We start from the raw sequence: 18,035 nt of genomic DNA, 5'->3' as shown, positions 1-18,035 counted from the left end.
AAAACATGTATTTAGTATGTACCAGGCATAATTTTTGTTCTTATATTGAAATGAAATCTGTCTTCTTGCCATTTTATTCATTCACTGATTGTAGTTCTAGTTACATATTTCCTTAGGTCCTAACTCACTGGTAAACTACCTTGAACTGATGGCCTTGAACAAGTTTTGAGAGAAATGTACCCACTATGACATGGTCCCAGCTGAACAGGGTTCTAGAACTAGGGAAACTTTTGGTAAAAACCAGACACCAATTGTGCCCTTACCTTTGAATGCTCCAGAACCTGCTCCACCATTCAACACCACCATAACCACAAAAGTGGCCATACTCAAAGAAATTAAGAAAATTTTGGCCTTGTTATGTGTAGACATTTTGAAGACTGAAAAAAGGTCAGAAAAGAAAATGGAATCAGTGTCATTGGGATCATGCTTTGCTTTCACCAAGCTCATTAGTTTTCTATGCTGATGGGAGGAGGCAGATGAGCTGTTCCTAAAGGGCTTCTGATGATCTTTCAAAATGACAAGTGCCATTTATGCTTAATTAGATCACGATCTTTTGTGATTATGACATCAGGAGAATTTCATTAAGTGTGGCAGAGGTCTTGCTTAGAGTTAGTCTTTTTGGGCAAAATCCACCTGAAACCAATACCCCACAGAAGATGTCTAAATGTCCAGGAAGTACACATTTGAAGAAGGTTCCAGTTGGGAGAAGTAAGTCAAAAGTAAGCTCTGATTCCCAATCTATTTAATATACATGAGGGGGGAAGGAGGGGAGAGTACAAGCCTTTATTAAGCCCCTACTATATGCCAGGTGGTGTGCCACATGCTTTAAAGAGAGCTCAAGGCCAGATTTCATTTAACTATATTATGGTACCTAATCTGATCCCTGAGGTAGATGCTATTATTATTCCCATTTTACAGTTGAGGGACCTAAGACTCAGATAGTTTAAACAACTCACCCAGGGTCGTACAGCTAGTAAGAGTTTGAGGTCATATTTGAATTCAGTTCTTTCTGACTCTAAGCTTAGTACTCTATCCACTTTACCACCTAGGTACATACCTATATTCAGAATTAAGAAAACTCTAACCAGAAATCCCAAACTTACCACCTAAGACAATTAGAGAATGATTTTCAATACCAAAAAAAAAAAAACCTCCTTAAATGATTTAATGTAATATTCTTTTAAACGACAAGCTTTTCTTTTTTTAATTGAATTGAAAATTTTTATTTAATTAATTAATTTAGAAGATTTTGCCATGGTTATATGATTCATGTGTTCTTTCCCTCCCCTCCTCCCCCCCAAAACCAACATGTAATTCCACAATTACATGTATCATTGATCAAGACCTATTTCCATATTATTAATATTTGCACTAAGGTGATTATTTAGGATCTACATCCCCAATCATATCCCCATCAACCCATATGGTCAAGCAGTTGTTTTTCTTCTGTGTTTCTACTCCCACAGTTCTTCCTCTGAATGTGAATAGTGTTCTTTCTCAGAAGTCCCTCAGAATTGTTCTGGATCATTGCATTGCTGCCGGTAGAGAAAATGACAAGCTTTTCTGAATTTAAAATAAGAATTTAAGTTTTCAGGCTCACTTCTGTTTCACAAAATGAAACATATCTATAGTGAAACTTCTTGGAGAGAATGTCAAGAATATTTTAAATTCTTTTTCATTTTTGTAGGTATTTTGTTCAGTTGTTTCAGTTGTGTCTGACTTTCTGTGACCCCATTTGGGGTTTTCTTGGCAAAGAAACTAGAGCAGTTTGCCATTTCCTTCTCTGGCTCATTTTACAGAAGAGTAAATTGAGGTAAACAGGGTTAAGTGACTTGCTGAGGATAAGATACTATTATATCTTACCTAAACTCTCCTTGCCCTTGATACTTACTATATAATCCTGGGCAAGCCAGTTTCCCACAGTGACCTCTGTTTCTTCATCCATAAAATAGGCATAATAATACTTGAGCTCACTTCCCACCAGGTTGTTGTGAAGAAAGCTCTTTGTGAAAGTTAAATGTAAATTTGTATGTAATATCAAATGGTACACAAGTCAAGCCCTTTCATCACTTTTCAAGGATCATCCTCATTCATTATGCCTTTCTCAGCACCAATGCTGATGGAGATGGTTGGCAGTCAAATCCAGGGGCCCCAAAGAGAAGGTGTGGGAAGTCAGATCTACTGAGAGGAAACAACTTTCAGCTCCTCCCAGAAGTTTCCTTTTCACTACCTTCCAAAAGCTACCTTCCAAAGCATAACCTCTTTTCATTTTCCAGAGTTTGCACATCCCTTTTCCTATTATATAAATGATTCAATACTCCGCAAACTTCCTTCGCTGAGCAAAGTTTCCATCTCCTTCTGTGAGGGACCAGCCTTCCAAATTCTGCTCAGGACAAATTCTGCATCAGTCAGAGAGATGAAATTGGATCTTGGTTCCCATTTGTTTCTCAGAACTAAGTCTTGCCCAAAGAATTTGTGATTACAGATTTTCCCAGACTGCCCTCTTCCTTAACTCTAACTGTAAATGATTTATAGAAACATATCTGGGTAATCCAAGACTAACATCACTGTGGGGGTAATGGAGCCCTGTCTTTCTTCGGTGTTCTCACTTTGGCTGGCAGGTGAGTCCCTTCCTCGTGATTCTGAGAATTCCACTGAGTATGAATAGGTTCCTCCTTCCTCAGACTCCCTCCCTCTGTCATTCTCTGAGCATCCTTTGCTCCAGAAAGACTTGGAAAAACCTAGAAATGCCAGTTTGGAGAAGGGAAAATTAATGGTGGCCTTGGATTTCTGAAACTTCAATGAAGATTCTGCAGATTAGAATGGAGGTCTCCTTAGGACACACAAATATCTATATCTACCTGTCTGCCTATCTATCTATCTATCTATCTATGACTCATTAGTGTAAACCATTTGGATGAAGCACTTAGGAAATATAGAACCTTGGGTACTGTCTCCTCTCACTAGAGAACATGAATCCTATACTTCTGCAAGAGATAATCTAATTCTTTTTTTTTTATTTTTAAAGTTTATTTATTTAATTAATTAATTTAGAATATTTTCCCATGGTTACATGATTCATGTTCTTTCCCTCCCCTGATAATCTAATTCTTAAGAGAGACCCAGATCCCAAAAGATGTGTCTTTTCTATACTGATTAGGCAAGGGTATTGGAAAACAAAGTGTAATATCAGGGGTTATGTGATGAACTGTCTTAAGTCTAGGAATCCAAGAAAAGAACATGGCAAGAGTATTTGGGAAAAGTGACTATAAGAAAATGTCCTTACCCAGGAGCATCTTTCCTCAATCTTTATTCTTTTTTTCTTTATTCAAAGACATTTTATTCTCCCAATTACACATAAAAATGTTCAACATACATTTTCTGAAATAATATCCAAATTGTCACCTTTTCTCTCTTACCTCCCCCCTCTCAAAGATAGAAAGCAATTTGACCTGGTCAACCCTTTTTCTAAAGGTAGACAGTTAGTATTTGATGCTGGGCTAACTTTAGCTAATTTGCACATAGGAACCTGAAGAGAGCAGTGGTCATCTGGACCCTAAATATTCCCTTTTGACAGTGATGGGGGAAGAAATGGTTGAGTTGGAATAAGAGACTATTCTCCTTTGTTGTCTACCCAATAGTGATATCAATAGTATGAAAAGCGTGGAATCAGGCTGGGCTTAAATCCTTGAGAATCTCTGGAATAATCAGAATCATGAGAATCTAACCATGGCTTCTCCTTCCTCATCCAAATCCAAACCAAGAAAACAACATGGCTTGACTTAGCATAGTTCTGTGTGCCACATTAGGACCATGTAAGAGCAGGATGGAGTAATGGATGGAATGTACTCGCTCCGTGGCCTTGGGCAAATCAGTTAGTCCCCTCTGCAACTCATCTTTAAATGAAGTGGTTGAACTAGATTATTTCTAGAATCCCTGTAGTACTTACCTCATGGGGGTATTATGAGATAATGTATGTAAAGCACTTTGCAAACCTTAAGATACTAGGGAACCATTAGCTATTATCCTCTACCCATTAAGGAAGTTCTTACCCCACTTTGGTTCCCAGAGGTGGTTCATTGAAGTAATGTTCCTTTTTAAAGGGGAGGACAGTTTGGTCATCTTGAGGTAGTTAGCATTCTTTTTTAGCATAAAGGAAGGATTCATTTATCTTTTGGCACAGGCTTAGAGACAGCGTTTTTTAGAGAAAGGTCTTTCCCTTTTTGCACCAGGATGTGACATTTGTTGGCAGGGTAATCACATGCTCCAGATTTTCCAGAGCAGTACTAATTACAAAGTACTGATCAATTTATAATAAGAAGTTTTAAGAAATACTTGGTTAAATGACAGTTATGGAAAGTAATGAATGCTGGAGGGGATGTGGCAAAGTAGGGACATTAATTCATTGCTGGTGGAGTTGTGAACTGATCCAACCATTCTGGAGGGCAATTTGGAACTATGCCCAAAGGGTGATAAAAGACTGTCTGCCCTTTGATCCAGCCATAGCACTGCTGGGTTTGTACCCCAAAGAGATAATGGACAAAAAGACTTGTACAAGAATATTCATAGCTGCGCTCTTTGTGGTGGCCAAAAACTGGAAAATGAGGGGATGCCCATCAATTGGGGAATGGCTGAACAAATTGTGGTATATGTTGGTGATGGAATATTATTGTGCTAAAAGGAATAACAAAGTGGAGGAATTCCATGGAGACTGGAATGACCTCCAGGAAGTGATGCAGAGCGAGAGGAGCAGAACCAGGAGAACATCGTACACAGAGACTAATACACTGTGGTATAATCGAACGTAATGGACTTCTCCATTAGTGGCGGTGTAATGTCCCTGAACAATCTGCAGGGATCTATGAGAAAAAACACTATCCTTAAGCAGAGGACAAACTGTGGGAGTAGAAACACCGAGGAAAAGCAACTGCCTGACTACAGCGGTTGAGGGGACATGACAGAGGAGAGACTCTAAACAAACACTCTAATGCAAATATTAACAACATGGCAATGGGTTCGAATCAAGAACACATGTGATACCCAGTGGAATCACGCGTCGGCTATGGGGGGTGGGGGGAGGAAAAGAAAATGATCTTTGTCTTTAATGAATAATGCATGGAAATGATCAAATAAAATACTATAAAATTTAAAAAAAAGAAAGAAACACTTGGTTAAATCATGAAGCCTGTTTTGGAAGATATGGCGGCTGACCTACAGGTAGACATGACTTGAAAATCACAAGCACCACCACCATCCTAATGAGGTCCCAAGAATTTCCTAGCAATTTTCCTTTCTATATGCCTGTGTTGAGGGGGAGGTGGGCAGAAGGAAGGAGCTGATCAGAACTCTTCTGGTCAATTGATTTCTCCTCAGAGAAGTTACTGTAATTATTAAAAAAAAAAAAAGGCAAATAGCTGGCAAGAACTTCTAAATAAAGTATTAACACCATCTATGATCAGTTACCCCTTTTATAACATAGGAAGTTCTCTTTAATGGAAGGAGAGGGTAGCTTGACATTGGCTGGTAAATGCTCCTGGATGGCAAGATAGAGTGACCAACCATAGTTCAAGAGGAGTAATAGTGAAACAACTTACTTGCCTTCTGTCAGGTAGACACACAGATCATAGACTCAAATGCAGATGGAGCCATGAATTTTTGGACATGGCAAATGTATGCATTGTTTTTTGCCTGACTATTTCTATTTGTTACAAGGATCTAGTTTGGTTTTTTTTTCAATTGAGAGGGGTATTTGGTGAGTACAGGAGGCTAATGATAATGTTACCCAAAAAAATTAAAGAAAAGGGGAGTCACTGAAACATCAAAAAGAAAGGCACAGAAAAGAACAGAAGGAAATTCAGAAGGAAAAGAATATAAGCATTACAATTTTGGAAGGAGCTTCATTGCTTAATTTAAATGAAATCAAATGAGATGAAAATTTTAAAGCACTTAGCCCAGTACCTGGCATTTTTAATAGCAATTTTAGCTATTTATTATTATTAGTGGAGTTTTAAGCTCTTAAGAACAAAAAACTGCACTAAAATTTGGAATGCCCTCTATGCCTTTTTAAAAAAGCAAGCCAGGGGCAGCTAGGTAGCATAACAGATAGAGCACCAAGCCTAGAGTCTGGAGGTTCTAGATTCAAATCTAGTCTCAGATGTTTCCTAGCTGTGTGACTCTTGGCAAGTCACTTAGCCTCAATTGCCCAGTTTTTGCTGCTTTCTGACTTAGAACTGATTCCAATATGGAAGGTAAGGGAACCAAACTGGAGAAAAACAGGAGAGTGCCCAGCTGAAGGACCTGTCTAGCAGAAATGCTACAACTTTGAGAGAGCTATGGGATGATACCTCAGGAAGAGAAAAGACATCAGATCCCTGGAATCCTGGAGATGTGAATGACTTCTGCTATAGATGTTCTCTACCCAATCACTCTCTAGGTCTTCTGTGTACATGCCCACACTTTTCACTGATGCAGTGTGTATTTGTGGAAGAGTGTGCCCCAGATTTATGGAGAGGAGCACACACCAGAAAGGGTGAGGGGACGTTTTTTAGCAATTGTTTTTAACACACCATCTCAGTAAATGCCTTTGTTGTGAACTAATGTGTCTACTGATTACCCACTAAAGGTAAGTAGGCTGGAGGATGCTAGTGAGTGTGTGTGGACCCATACAGTGCCTTGAACCTGCAGTAAAAGTTGCCTCCTACAGAATCAAACTGGAGTCTTCCAAGATGGGGGAAGAAAAGAGAATCTTAGAGATACACTACATATAAAATGAGATGGTTGGACTTGATGGTGTTGGAACATTATTTTGTGTTACCATCAGATGATATATCAACTTGTATGTAGGATTAAAACCTGGACAGTATCTGATTCTCCTAAAAGGGGATTGTGAAATTATCTTAAAAGTGCATAGACTAAGATCCTTTTTAAGCAATTGTAGGGAAAGATATTGCCAATAACCTGAACCAGGAAAGCAGATCTCCTGGAGAAAATACTGTGAGGACCATCATGATTCCAAATGGACTAAAAATATGACAGTAATAGAGGATGTCCCCAGAAATCAGACACTACATCATGAGACTCAGTATGAGCCTTTGGATATAATGAATCAGACTGTGGGAGTTTGGGCCCCTCCATCCACTTCTATCCTTCTCCTGTGCCACCATTTTTTTCTTCATTCTAAAACCTTTGTGCCAAAAAAGGAAATGCCCCAATGGCTCCTTGTCAATGCATCTGTCAGTAATTTTTAATATACAGTCAAATGTAGTTAGACCTTCCATTAAATGTATGATATCTTTGTATAATCTTATAATAAATATAAGGATATTATATGTGGAATGATTCTCTGAGGAGACTGTCTCCCAAAGAGTCAGAGGGGGGATTGTGAGAAATGGATGCCATTTTGCTACCCTCCTCCTTTTCTTGGTAGCCTAAGATCAGTCTTGGGGTGTTTCTCTAGTGAATTGGGTTTCCATTCAGCCCCCACCCTTAGAATGGATTAAGAACAAGACCTGAGGCTTATATGTATAAGGGGGATGCCATCCAGAAGCCTTGTGGCTCCCTGGTGTCTCAGAAGATGCTTCCCTCTTGTCCCACATGACTCCTGGTATCTGGAAGACCAGATTCTGACCCAGACTGAGGTCAAGTTAGCAGATGACTTGCCATGTTATTATATCCCTTTCCTCCCTCCAACCAACCCACTTTCACTATTTAATAAATAATAATAAATTAATATAGTCTCTAGAGAATTTTAATCATAATGATGATTATTAAGGTCCTTCACAGTTTTGTATCTGTGATCCTATGATTTCTCAGGAGCTCTATTTTTAGTATGTAAAATAAGAGTTCTGTTGGGTAATCTCATAAGTCTCTTTTCAACCATAATTCCTATAATCTTCTGAATCTTCGCTGTAACACATGCAACTTGTTAACATATTAATGATTCTGTAATCTCAGCAGTAGGAGTATATCTCTTAAAGGTACAAATTGGGACTTGACCCTGCCTTCTTACAAGGCAATTCGATGGTACAGTGGATAGAGCATGGGGTTTAGAATCAGGAAGACCCAAGTTCCAAACCTGCCTCATCCACTTACCAGCTATGTGATTCCAAGCAAGTCACTTAACCTCTGTCTGCCTCTGTCTCCTCAACTATAAAATAGGAATTCTAATAGCACCTACCTCTTAGAGTTGTGAGAATCAAATAAGAGCTTGCTGCTATTATTAGCTTTTAGTTTGCCTCATGCAATTCTGGTTGTGTTATTCCATAAATCCCCCCTAGAGAATAGAATTAATGAGCTAGAGACCTTCCCAAAACTCTTTAAATATTTCATAAATACTTGTACAATGCTGGGCTCCAGATGCACGATCCATCATTATCACTATGACTGGGCCAACTCCTTTGCAGGCTATAGATGTGAGAAATAACATCTTCATACCAACATTGCCATGTTAAGTCATCACTGGTAATGTGTCATCCCCCACTGACACCCTCACTAGATCTTTCCTTTGCCCTTTGTTTGAATTCTTCAGAGATCATGATACTATATGATTTGAATCACCAGGAAAATATTGATATTACAGAAATGGTTGGGGAATGTGTGTGTATATGTGAGAATTTTGAGATCAATCAGCCAATAAACATGTACTAAGTGCCTACTATGTGCCCACCACTTTATGCTAGAGTAAAACTGGAAGTGCTATATAATTCCTTCTGATCAAATCCAGTCAACTCTCCACTCCTCTTTAGTACTTGGCCATTCATCATCATGGAACCTGACATCACATAATACCAAATGTGTCGAAGGGAAGAAAAACTTCTGCTACTAAGAATATAAGCATTCGCAAGAAAAAAAATATTATTAAAAAGTATTACCAAGGCAGCTAGATAGCACAGTGGATAGAGCTTCAGGCCCATAGTCAGGAGGACCTGGATTCCAATCTGGCCTCAGGCACTTCCTAGCCATGTGTTCTTGGGCAAATCACTTAACTCAAATTGCCTAGCCATTATTTGTCTTCTGTCTCACGATTGATACTAAGACATGTAGTGAGGAAATTAGGATATTAAGTATTGATTCAAATAAGATATATGACAAATATTTTAATCAATACTTAATCACAATACAATGGGGATACTTTTTTTAAACCCTTACCTTCTGTCTGTAGTAAGGAAATTAGGATAGTAATTAGGAATTGATGAAAATGAGATATTGATACTTTTTAAAACCCTTATTAAAAATAAAATATTCTTATCTTCATCAATATTTAATCAATATCCTAATTAATACTGGATTGGAGGAAATTAGGACATTGATTAAGAATTGATTAAAATAAGATATTGATACTTTTTTAAAACCTTATTAAAAATAAGATATTCTTATTTTAATCAATACTTAATCAATATCCTAACTGATGTTGGATTGGAGGAAAACAGGACATTAAGAATTGATTAAAATAATATATTAATACTTCATTAAAACCCTTATAAAAAAGATATTCTTATTTTAACCAATACTTAATCAATATCCTAATTTCCTCACTGCAGACAGAAGGTAAGGAAGCGTTTTTTTAAAAAAGTATCCCCATAGTATTGTGTCCTGGATGTGCCTTTTTATATCCCACCTCTGCTGGCTCCAATTCTGTTCACATATTTTTGCCTCTACACCAGAAGTTCTTAACCTTTCATATGACATGGACCCCTTTGGAAGTCTAGTAAAGCCTATGAACCCAGGCAGAAAAATATTTTTAAATGTATGAAATAAAATACATAAGATTATAAAGGAAACAAGTAATATGGAAATAAATATGTGGGTTGTTTTTTCCTGTTCAAATTCACTGACTCCCTGAAATCTATCCCCAGACGATGTTCTAAGCCTAGTCACTATCACTCTGGACTTCCAGTTCAGGACAGAAATCAGAGCCATAACATCACTAGCATGGGGCAAATGGAGCTTTTCCCCAAGGATTGGCTCGTGGGTGGAATATGCTTCCTTGTATTTACTCTGAAATGTGTTTCTCTGTCCTGCACTAGCCCGCATCAGCCTACACAGTGGTGAGGCACAGCTACCCTCCTTCCTGGTGGCGACTCTCTCAGCTCCCATAGAGATATAGGCTGAGTTGGGGGAGAGAGGAGCCCTCTCTTGGGATGGCTTCACCCGGGGGGGGGCGGAGGGGATTAACCCCTTGTGTCCCCAGCACTCTGCTCCTTCCCCAACAGGGTGTTGTGTTTTGTTTCGGTTTTAAGCCTTTAAACCTTCTGTCTTAAAATCACATTAAGTGTCGGCTCCGGGGCAGCTAGGAAATGTCTGTCTTCCCCAATCGCGTTTGCCTTGAGTGAGAGTTCCTCTGGCACATGAGGTAGAGCCTAGACTAAGTGCTTTTCCTTACTTCGTGCAATCCGCAGGTTCCTGAAAAGTCCCCACACACCGGGAACTCCCCGCTAGATACAGAGAGCAGATTCTCTCGTAAAACAAGGAATTCTTCGGCGATGCAAAGGATTCGCCTCTAGCCTCCCCGTTTCATTTTGCTTTCATTCAGATTTTTATCAGGGCTTTTCTAGGATCCTGGAATGTCGGCGCTGGAAGCCTTTGGCCCACACACACCCCTCTGATTACAGATGAAGAAATGAAGGCCCCCAAGACAAGCCCTGCCCTGGCCGGGAACACCATGAGTGGCGCAGCCACCCCTCATTGAATTCCCAGCCCCAGCCGTTTGGCTTACCATTCCTAGAAGGACAGACTGTGGACTTCTGCAAAACAGGAAAATGATATTGATTAGGCATGTTGCCCTCAAAGGTTTGCTCTGTGCCCTCTGTGAGGAGCTTTCCCAGCTCGGGGGACTTTTTTATGATCTCGACATATCCATAAAATAGGAGGATTTACATTTCCGTTATCTCAGCCATTCAGCTAATAACTCCGGCCAGAGGAAGATCAGGACGACATTCTGGGGCCCCTGAGCAAGAAGAGACCTTTCTTCACTGTCGGAAGTATTTTTAGAAATAGAGAAACACAATAATGAATTGTTTCTTTAAAAATAAATATTTTTAAAATGGAAAACACTTGTTATTCTCTTTATAAGTATTTAATGTGTAGAAAAAGTCAGATGTGGAAGAGCTGGGAGAGGCTACCTACTCCAAAATGACCTCAGGATTGATCTGTCATTATGGCATGGAGGTAACTTGAAAGCCATGCAAGCAGAGTACCATGATGGTAGTAAGAGCCGACACTTATTTATATAGCATTTTAAGGTTTGCACAGTGGTTATAGAGTGCCAGACCTAGCTCAGGAAGACGCATCTTCCTGAATTCAAATCTGGCCTCAGACACTTGCTCAGCTATATAACCCTGGACAAGTCACTGTACTCTGCCTCAGTTTCCTCATCTGTAAAATGAGCTGGAGAGGGGAAATGGCAAACCATTCCAGTTTCTTTGCCAAGAAAACCCCAAATGGAGTCACAAAGTGTCAGACATGATTGAAAAACAACAAAACACTTTGCAGATATGATTATAGCTGATTCTCACAACCACCCCAGGAGGAGAGTGAAGTTGAGAGAAATGATTTGCCCAACAGCACAGCTAGTAAGTATCTGAGGCAGGATTTGAACTCAAGGCTTTCTGACTCCAGACCCTGTGTTCTATCCACTATGCCATCTAATTGCCCTAAAGGAGTATCTACATGGATTGAGTTACAAAACCTTTATTTTTTGAAGTACTGAATTTATATCTTAAGATTGAAATAAGATAAAATAAGCCATTATAAAATTAAAAAAGATAAAAACAATCCATTAAATTGCTGTATTATATTTTTAGACTATAAGACTTATAATTTATAGAGGTTCTATACTTTAGAATATGTAAAAATAGTATCAATTTTAAGTTTTAAAATTTAAATGTCTAATTAAACTCAAAGGAAAAGAGGAAAAAACTGACAAGTATTAATGAAATAAAAAATCATGACACAATAATATACTCCCCCCCAAAAAAATAGTAATGAGACAAGAGACTGGAAAAATATATAGTATATGAAATTACTTCATTAAGCTATAATGTGTTTAAGATCAGAAAGTCATAACACATATGACCAGTTTATATGTCACTAATATGTGATTTTTTCACATAAAAATTCTATAAAAACACAATTTAAATTCTGTTTATTTGTGTTATTTCCTTCTGTTAATTTTAAAGAAAATTTTTAAAATGCTTCTAAAAATATATTTTCCATAACTTTTGATTTCTCTAATGATCAAAGCTATCAATAGTTCCCAGGTAAGTACCAAAGTCCATAAGTCAGAATCCAGGCCAAAGACATCTTAGTTATTCACTAAGAAGTGCCATTGAAATATGACTAACAAATCCTATGTTAGTCCAAGGGTCATTTACAAACATCTATGAAATGACTATGTCTATTCCAGACCAGGAAAGACCTTCTGAGTCAGGCACACAAGGAATAGACAATTTGAAGGCTGCTCTGCTTCCCACTCATTTCAAAGCCCACCACTTATTTATCTTCAAAAACTAATCACGTTCTGCCCTTAAGGGCACCCTAAAAGGGTGGACCAAAGTCCCTTCAAGAGTCTTTTGATTCTGGCTCAGAAGGTATTTCTCTATTTGGGTTTTGAGTCAGGGTATAGGTGGCTGATACCTCTAAATAGAGTGGAGCACTGATCAATAAACAACTGCAATTTCATAGGACCTCCAATAAAGCATTCTACCCACCTTCTGGCAGAGAGGCAGAAAAAAAGAGGTATTTTTAAACAGAACCAGTTACTTGACAATTTGAATATTTGTTAAAAGGATTTTGTTTTTGTTTTTTCCCAAAGGGGTGGGAAAGAAGGGAGGAAGAAAAAAATAAATTCTGTTAATTGAAAAAAAAAACACTAATAAATGGAATGGGATAGCATTTGGTTTATTGAGACAAAAAGAAAGATACACTCAAAGTTCCTGTTGCAGTAAACATATATCTGCCTTGCATATAGTAGGTCCTTTATTAATATTTAACTAATTATTTACTTTGAGATCATTATCTATTAAGGAGAGACAGGTATTAGCATTTATTAAGTGCCAATTATGTGCCAGACATAAATATTATTTCATTTGACCTCTTTCTCTTCTATTGAGTTGTTTCAGTCATGTTCTACTCTTCATGACCCCATTTGGGGTTTTGATAGCAAAAAAAACTGGAATGGTTTATCATTTCCTTCTATGGTTCATTTTATAGATGAATAAACTGAGGCAAACAAGGGTAAGTGACTTGTCCAGGATCACACAACTAACAAGTGTCTGAGGTCAGATTCAAGTCTGAGAAGTCTTCTTGACTGTAGGCATGGCACTCTATACACTGTAGCACCTAGGCCCCCTTCTTTTCTTCCACCGATCTATTTATCTCAAGCCTTCAATAATCAGAGAAAGGGAGGAGAGAAGGAATAGCAAGTAGATAGGTAGGTATATAGGTAGTAGGTAAGTAGGCTGAACTTTTTCAGAAAATAATAACTGCTAGTTTGATGCTTATCACTTCACTCAAGATGGCACCAATCTCAGAAATCTCCACTACTGTCCTAACAATGGTTCCACTTAGCTGATCAGAAGGGATCTGATACTCCAGGAATTCTATTGCCCCTTGTTCAGAATCTGGTCCACACAACCTGGCTAAAAAGCAAGGGCTCCAAGAGCCTGGGGTGGATGCTCTAAGAGTCTTGAGATCTCACAGGGAAGCTCTTGAGAGCTTCATGGGAAATAGATGATAACCAACCCTGCCATTCCTATCTTCTGCCTGTTTTAGAAATACTCCTTAAAGCTTTAAGCAATGTAGTAATTCTTCTGTTTCTAGGCTCTAGTATAAATTCCTTCCTGGTTTTGTTTCATTTTTTAATTTGACGAGGCTAAAGTGTATATGTGTGCATGTGTGTATATATAGTATGTATTTTTAACATTCTTTCAATTGTATCATATAGGTCATGATCAGAGGGTTCTGGACTGTTCAAACTTCCCTGGAATTTATTAATATTTTCTTATGCAATCCTGGCCTGGGACCTTTGGGAAGAGTAGCTAACAAGTGTCCTACCCCTGGCTTTTTTTTAAAACCCTTACCTTCCATCTTGGAATCAATACTGTGTATTGGTTCCAAGGCAGAAGAGTGGTAAGGGCTAGGCAACAGGGGTTAAGTGACTTGCCCAGACTCACACAGCTGAGAAGTTTCTGAGGCCAGATTTGAACCTAGGACCTCCCATCTCTAGGTCTGGTTCTCAATCCAGCTGCCCCTATCACTGACTTTGAAATGGTGCCCCTACTGACTAGATCCCCATCTTAGCTTCTCATAGCCTTGATCCCAGAGTTAACAAACAAAATTGCCCAATACCGTCCTCCCAAAACAAGCAAAAACACAGGTGGTCATGGGAAATAAGCCAGGAGAAAAGAGATTATCCTCCATGTGTTTGAGGCTGCTGAAGACTCAGAGTTCCCGGTTTGGAAACATACCCCACAGATATAGAATATATTCTCTCCCCATCCCCTTTAGAAATTTTGGTGTCAAATGGGCAAGGGACATGAATAGGCAATTTTCAGATAAAGAAATCAAAACCATTAATAAGCACATGAAAAAGTGTTATAAATCTCTGATAATCAGAGAGATGCAAATCAAAACAACTCTGAAGTATCACCTCACACCCAGAAGATTGGCTAATATGACAGCAACAGAAAGTAATGAATGCTGGAGGGGATGTGGCAAAGTTGGGACACTAATACATTGCTGGTGGAGTTGTGAATTGATCCAACCATTCTGGAGGGCAATTTGGAACTATGCACAAAGGGCGATAAAAGAATATCTACCCTTTGATCCAGCCATAGCACTGCTGGGTTTGTACCCCAAAGAGATAATAAGGAAAAATACATGTACAAGAATATTCATAGCTGCACTCTTTGTGGTGGCCAAAAATTGGAAAATAAGGGGATGCCCTTCAATTGGGGAATGGCTGAACAAATTGTGGTATATGTTGGTGATGGAATACTATTGTGTTCAAAGGAATAATGAACTGGAGGGATTCCATGGGGACTGGAACAACCTCCAGGAAGTGATGCAGAGGGAGAGGAGCAGAACCAGGAAAACATTGTACACAGAGAATGATACACTGTGGTACAATTGAATGTAATGGACTTCTCTACTAGTGGCAATACAATGATCCAGAACTATTCGGAGGGACATATGAGAAAGAACACTATCCACATCCAGAGGAAGAACTGTGGGAGTAGAAACACAGAAGAAAAACAACTGCTTGATCACATGGGTTGATGGGGATATGATTGGGGATGTAGATGCTAAACGATCATCCTAGTGCAAATATCAATAATATGGAAATAGGTCTTGATCAATGACACATGTTAAACCCAGAGGAATTGCTCATTGGCTATGGGAGGGGGATGGGAGGAGGGGAGGGAAAGAACATGAATCATGTAACCATGGAAAAATATTCTACATTAATTAAATAAATAAACTTTAAAAAAAGATTCCTGCCAGCTCTAATTCTAGGGTCCTATCATCTTTCCAATACCAGTGTGCCCAACCCCTGGCCTTCTCCATGTGCCAGTTCTGGTTAGACAGGTCTATAATTTATGACAAATAGGGTGATGGAACATCCTTGAATACCTAAAACCCTGAATCTATTTTGGAGTAATCTATTCAGCATATAGATTGGAGTAATCTATTCAGCAGCCCTGAATGCCCACAATTCCCAGGCTCCTCCCAAGGCCTTTGTATCCCTAGGGATAGGGAAAGGGAAAATGGTGGCTTCAAACTGGATTGACTGGGGATGGAGACTGAAGAGCCCTTGAGGAAATGTTGCTTCCAGCTTCTTTCCCTAAGTCTTGGTTAATAATCTGTAGCAGTCTTCCTACTCCACAGCAAATTTTCTAGCAGTCAAAAAAAAAGTTACTCACAGTGTGCCCTTTTCTCCTCCTACAGGACTATGTTAAACACCCTCCAGCTTTGGTTCAGCTGCGTCTTCCCTGGTTACTCAGAATCACTGTGCCTGTATAAGCTGTGCCTCTAGATCAGAGGCAGAAAACTGACACGTCACAGCCCCCTCCAACCCATCTCTTAGGAAATTCCCATGATGCTTCTCTAAAATGCCCTGTTGGATTCTTTTGGGGAGGGCAGCCTCTAATTGACTGAAAGAAAACTCTGTGCCAGAGAAAAATTGGATCCCTTAACTTGGGTCTGGGGCAGAGCAGAGAGTCCCCTTCTCCTAAGGGGCATGCTTGAGATCTTGCCATTTTTGCAGAGCATTCTCAAGGCGAGGCCATCCCTGGCATTCCTTTCTTTGGAAACCAACAGCTTTGGGGAGTCGTTGTCCTTGTTTAATTGTCCTTAATTGGGAAGGGCCATGTATATACGTGAGGCTGTCTTAGGTGTGTATAAATCATCCTGAATTTCTTCCATGTTAATTTCCAGGCTGAGCTTGTTTAACAGGGAAAAAAAAATGATGTTTCCAGCCACTCTGTCTGCTTCTTCCCTCCCCCAAAGCCCTCCACTTCCGTTATTCAAGACATGCTGGAAGGAACATAATGTTCCTGAAGTTTAAGGGGCTTGCCAAATCCCTCCCATTTTCCAGAGAGCTTGTTTTCTTGTTTTTAAGCTGAGTTGTGTAAAACCACAAGATACAGCACTAGGGTTGTTTCTCCTCTACTCCCTCCAGTGACTCAGGGATGTGGCCTCCTTCCCTCCCTAAATTCATTCCTGCAGAGCAGTGTTTCTGGCCCATCTGCACAAGGCAGCTTCTCCATGCCACAACTGCATTGGGATCCAGGCCAGGAAGTGAGATGCCTGAATTTGCTGATGCAGAAAATTTTAGTCAGAACCTTTGGCATCCATGTGGCCAAGAGCTTTTCCTATCTTTTTATTTCTTCCTTTCCTATCTTCCTTTTATTCTCTCACTGAGTCTGAGAGCCAGAAGAAAGACCTTAATAGGTTTTCTAGTCTTTTCCCCATCTTCTTGATCACAGACATACTTAAGGCTTGCTGGAAAGAAAATGACTTTTTGTTTGTTTATTTGAAAAACCTCCAAAGGCGATTCTTCAGGATTTATGATTTGGCTCCAAGATGACTTTAAAATGTCAGGAGATGTGACTAGAATATAGGTGTTGCCCACTTTCTACAAACAATGTGGGGACAGGTCCAAATTAATAGAAACTTAATCCAATGAAAGAATGAGTGTTTGACTTAATTAAAGGGAGATCACTTGGTAGTGGTTAGAGAACTGAATGTGGAGTGAAAAGATCTGTTTTCAAATTCTGATTGGCATTTATGATATGGGGCAATAAGAAAACAACTGTAAAATGAAGATTACATATTTTACTTAATACATTTCAGTGTTGCTGTGGAGAAAGTCTCAGCTAAAGTCTTTCCTTCTATAAAAAGCCTTTCCTAATCCTCTTTAATCTTCGTGCCTTCCCTCTGAGATTATCTGCAATTTATCCTGTATCTGTCTTGTTTGTACATAGTTGTCTGCATGTTAGACTGGGAGCTCCTTGAGAGCAGGGGCTGTTTTTCTGCCTCTCTGTTGTATCCACTGCATTTAAGCACAGTACTTCACACATAGGATTCACTTAATAAATGCTTTTTGACTTGGGTAGCCTTGGCATTCTACTTGATACAAAAAAAAAACTTGGGTACATTTAGAAGGATTTCTCACCTCTCTGGTCCCCTGTTCTCAAACAGAAAATCTGGGAACTTCATCAGGTGACATTACCTGGTATGTTGTTGCCAAACTCCCCCTTTCAAGCATACAATTCACAAAGCTCAAAGGGAAAATGTGTATATTGGGGAAAAGGAAATAAATAGAGCTCATGGAAAATATCAACTCCATTCAAAGAGCATCTCATTCCCAGAGACTTGTAGAGTTTCATTCATTTGTCCTTTGTCTTCAAAGAGGTTTGATGACATCATGGGGGTGAAGTCTTGACTTGTGCATGAACTGGATTTAAGTGAGGCAGAATTCCACAAAGATAGCTTCGTTTACTCACAATCATGCACCATTAAGTGATACTCCCAGC

At 39.2% G+C, this 18,035-nt stretch overlaps 1 protein-coding gene across 1 annotated transcript in view; it reads right to left on the bottom strand.

Moving 5' to 3' along the window:
- The window catches only part of LOC103102780 (uncharacterized), a 37,386-nt gene extending 21,338 nt beyond the window's left edge, over positions 1 to 16,048 (bottom strand). Inside the window, exons 1-2 of the mRNA XM_056813926.1 lie at positions 15,921 to 16,048; positions 264 to 377 (exon numbers count right to left, since the gene is read on the bottom strand). Coding sequence (XP_056669904.1) covers positions 264 to 369 — 106 coding nt within the window. The 5' untranslated portion in view covers positions 370 to 377; positions 15,921 to 16,048. The remainder of the gene's footprint in view (positions 1 to 263; positions 378 to 15,920) is intronic.
- Between the last annotated feature and the right edge of the window lie 1,987 nt (positions 16,049 to 18,035).

This window comes from Monodelphis domestica, chromosome 1, assembly GCF_027887165.1.
Source record: "Monodelphis domestica isolate mMonDom1 chromosome 1, mMonDom1.pri, whole genome shotgun sequence".
Classification (NCBI taxonomy): domain Eukaryota; kingdom Metazoa; phylum Chordata; class Mammalia; order Didelphimorphia; family Didelphidae; genus Monodelphis; species Monodelphis domestica.
This window is presented reverse-complemented; position numbering and strand designations above follow the sequence as displayed.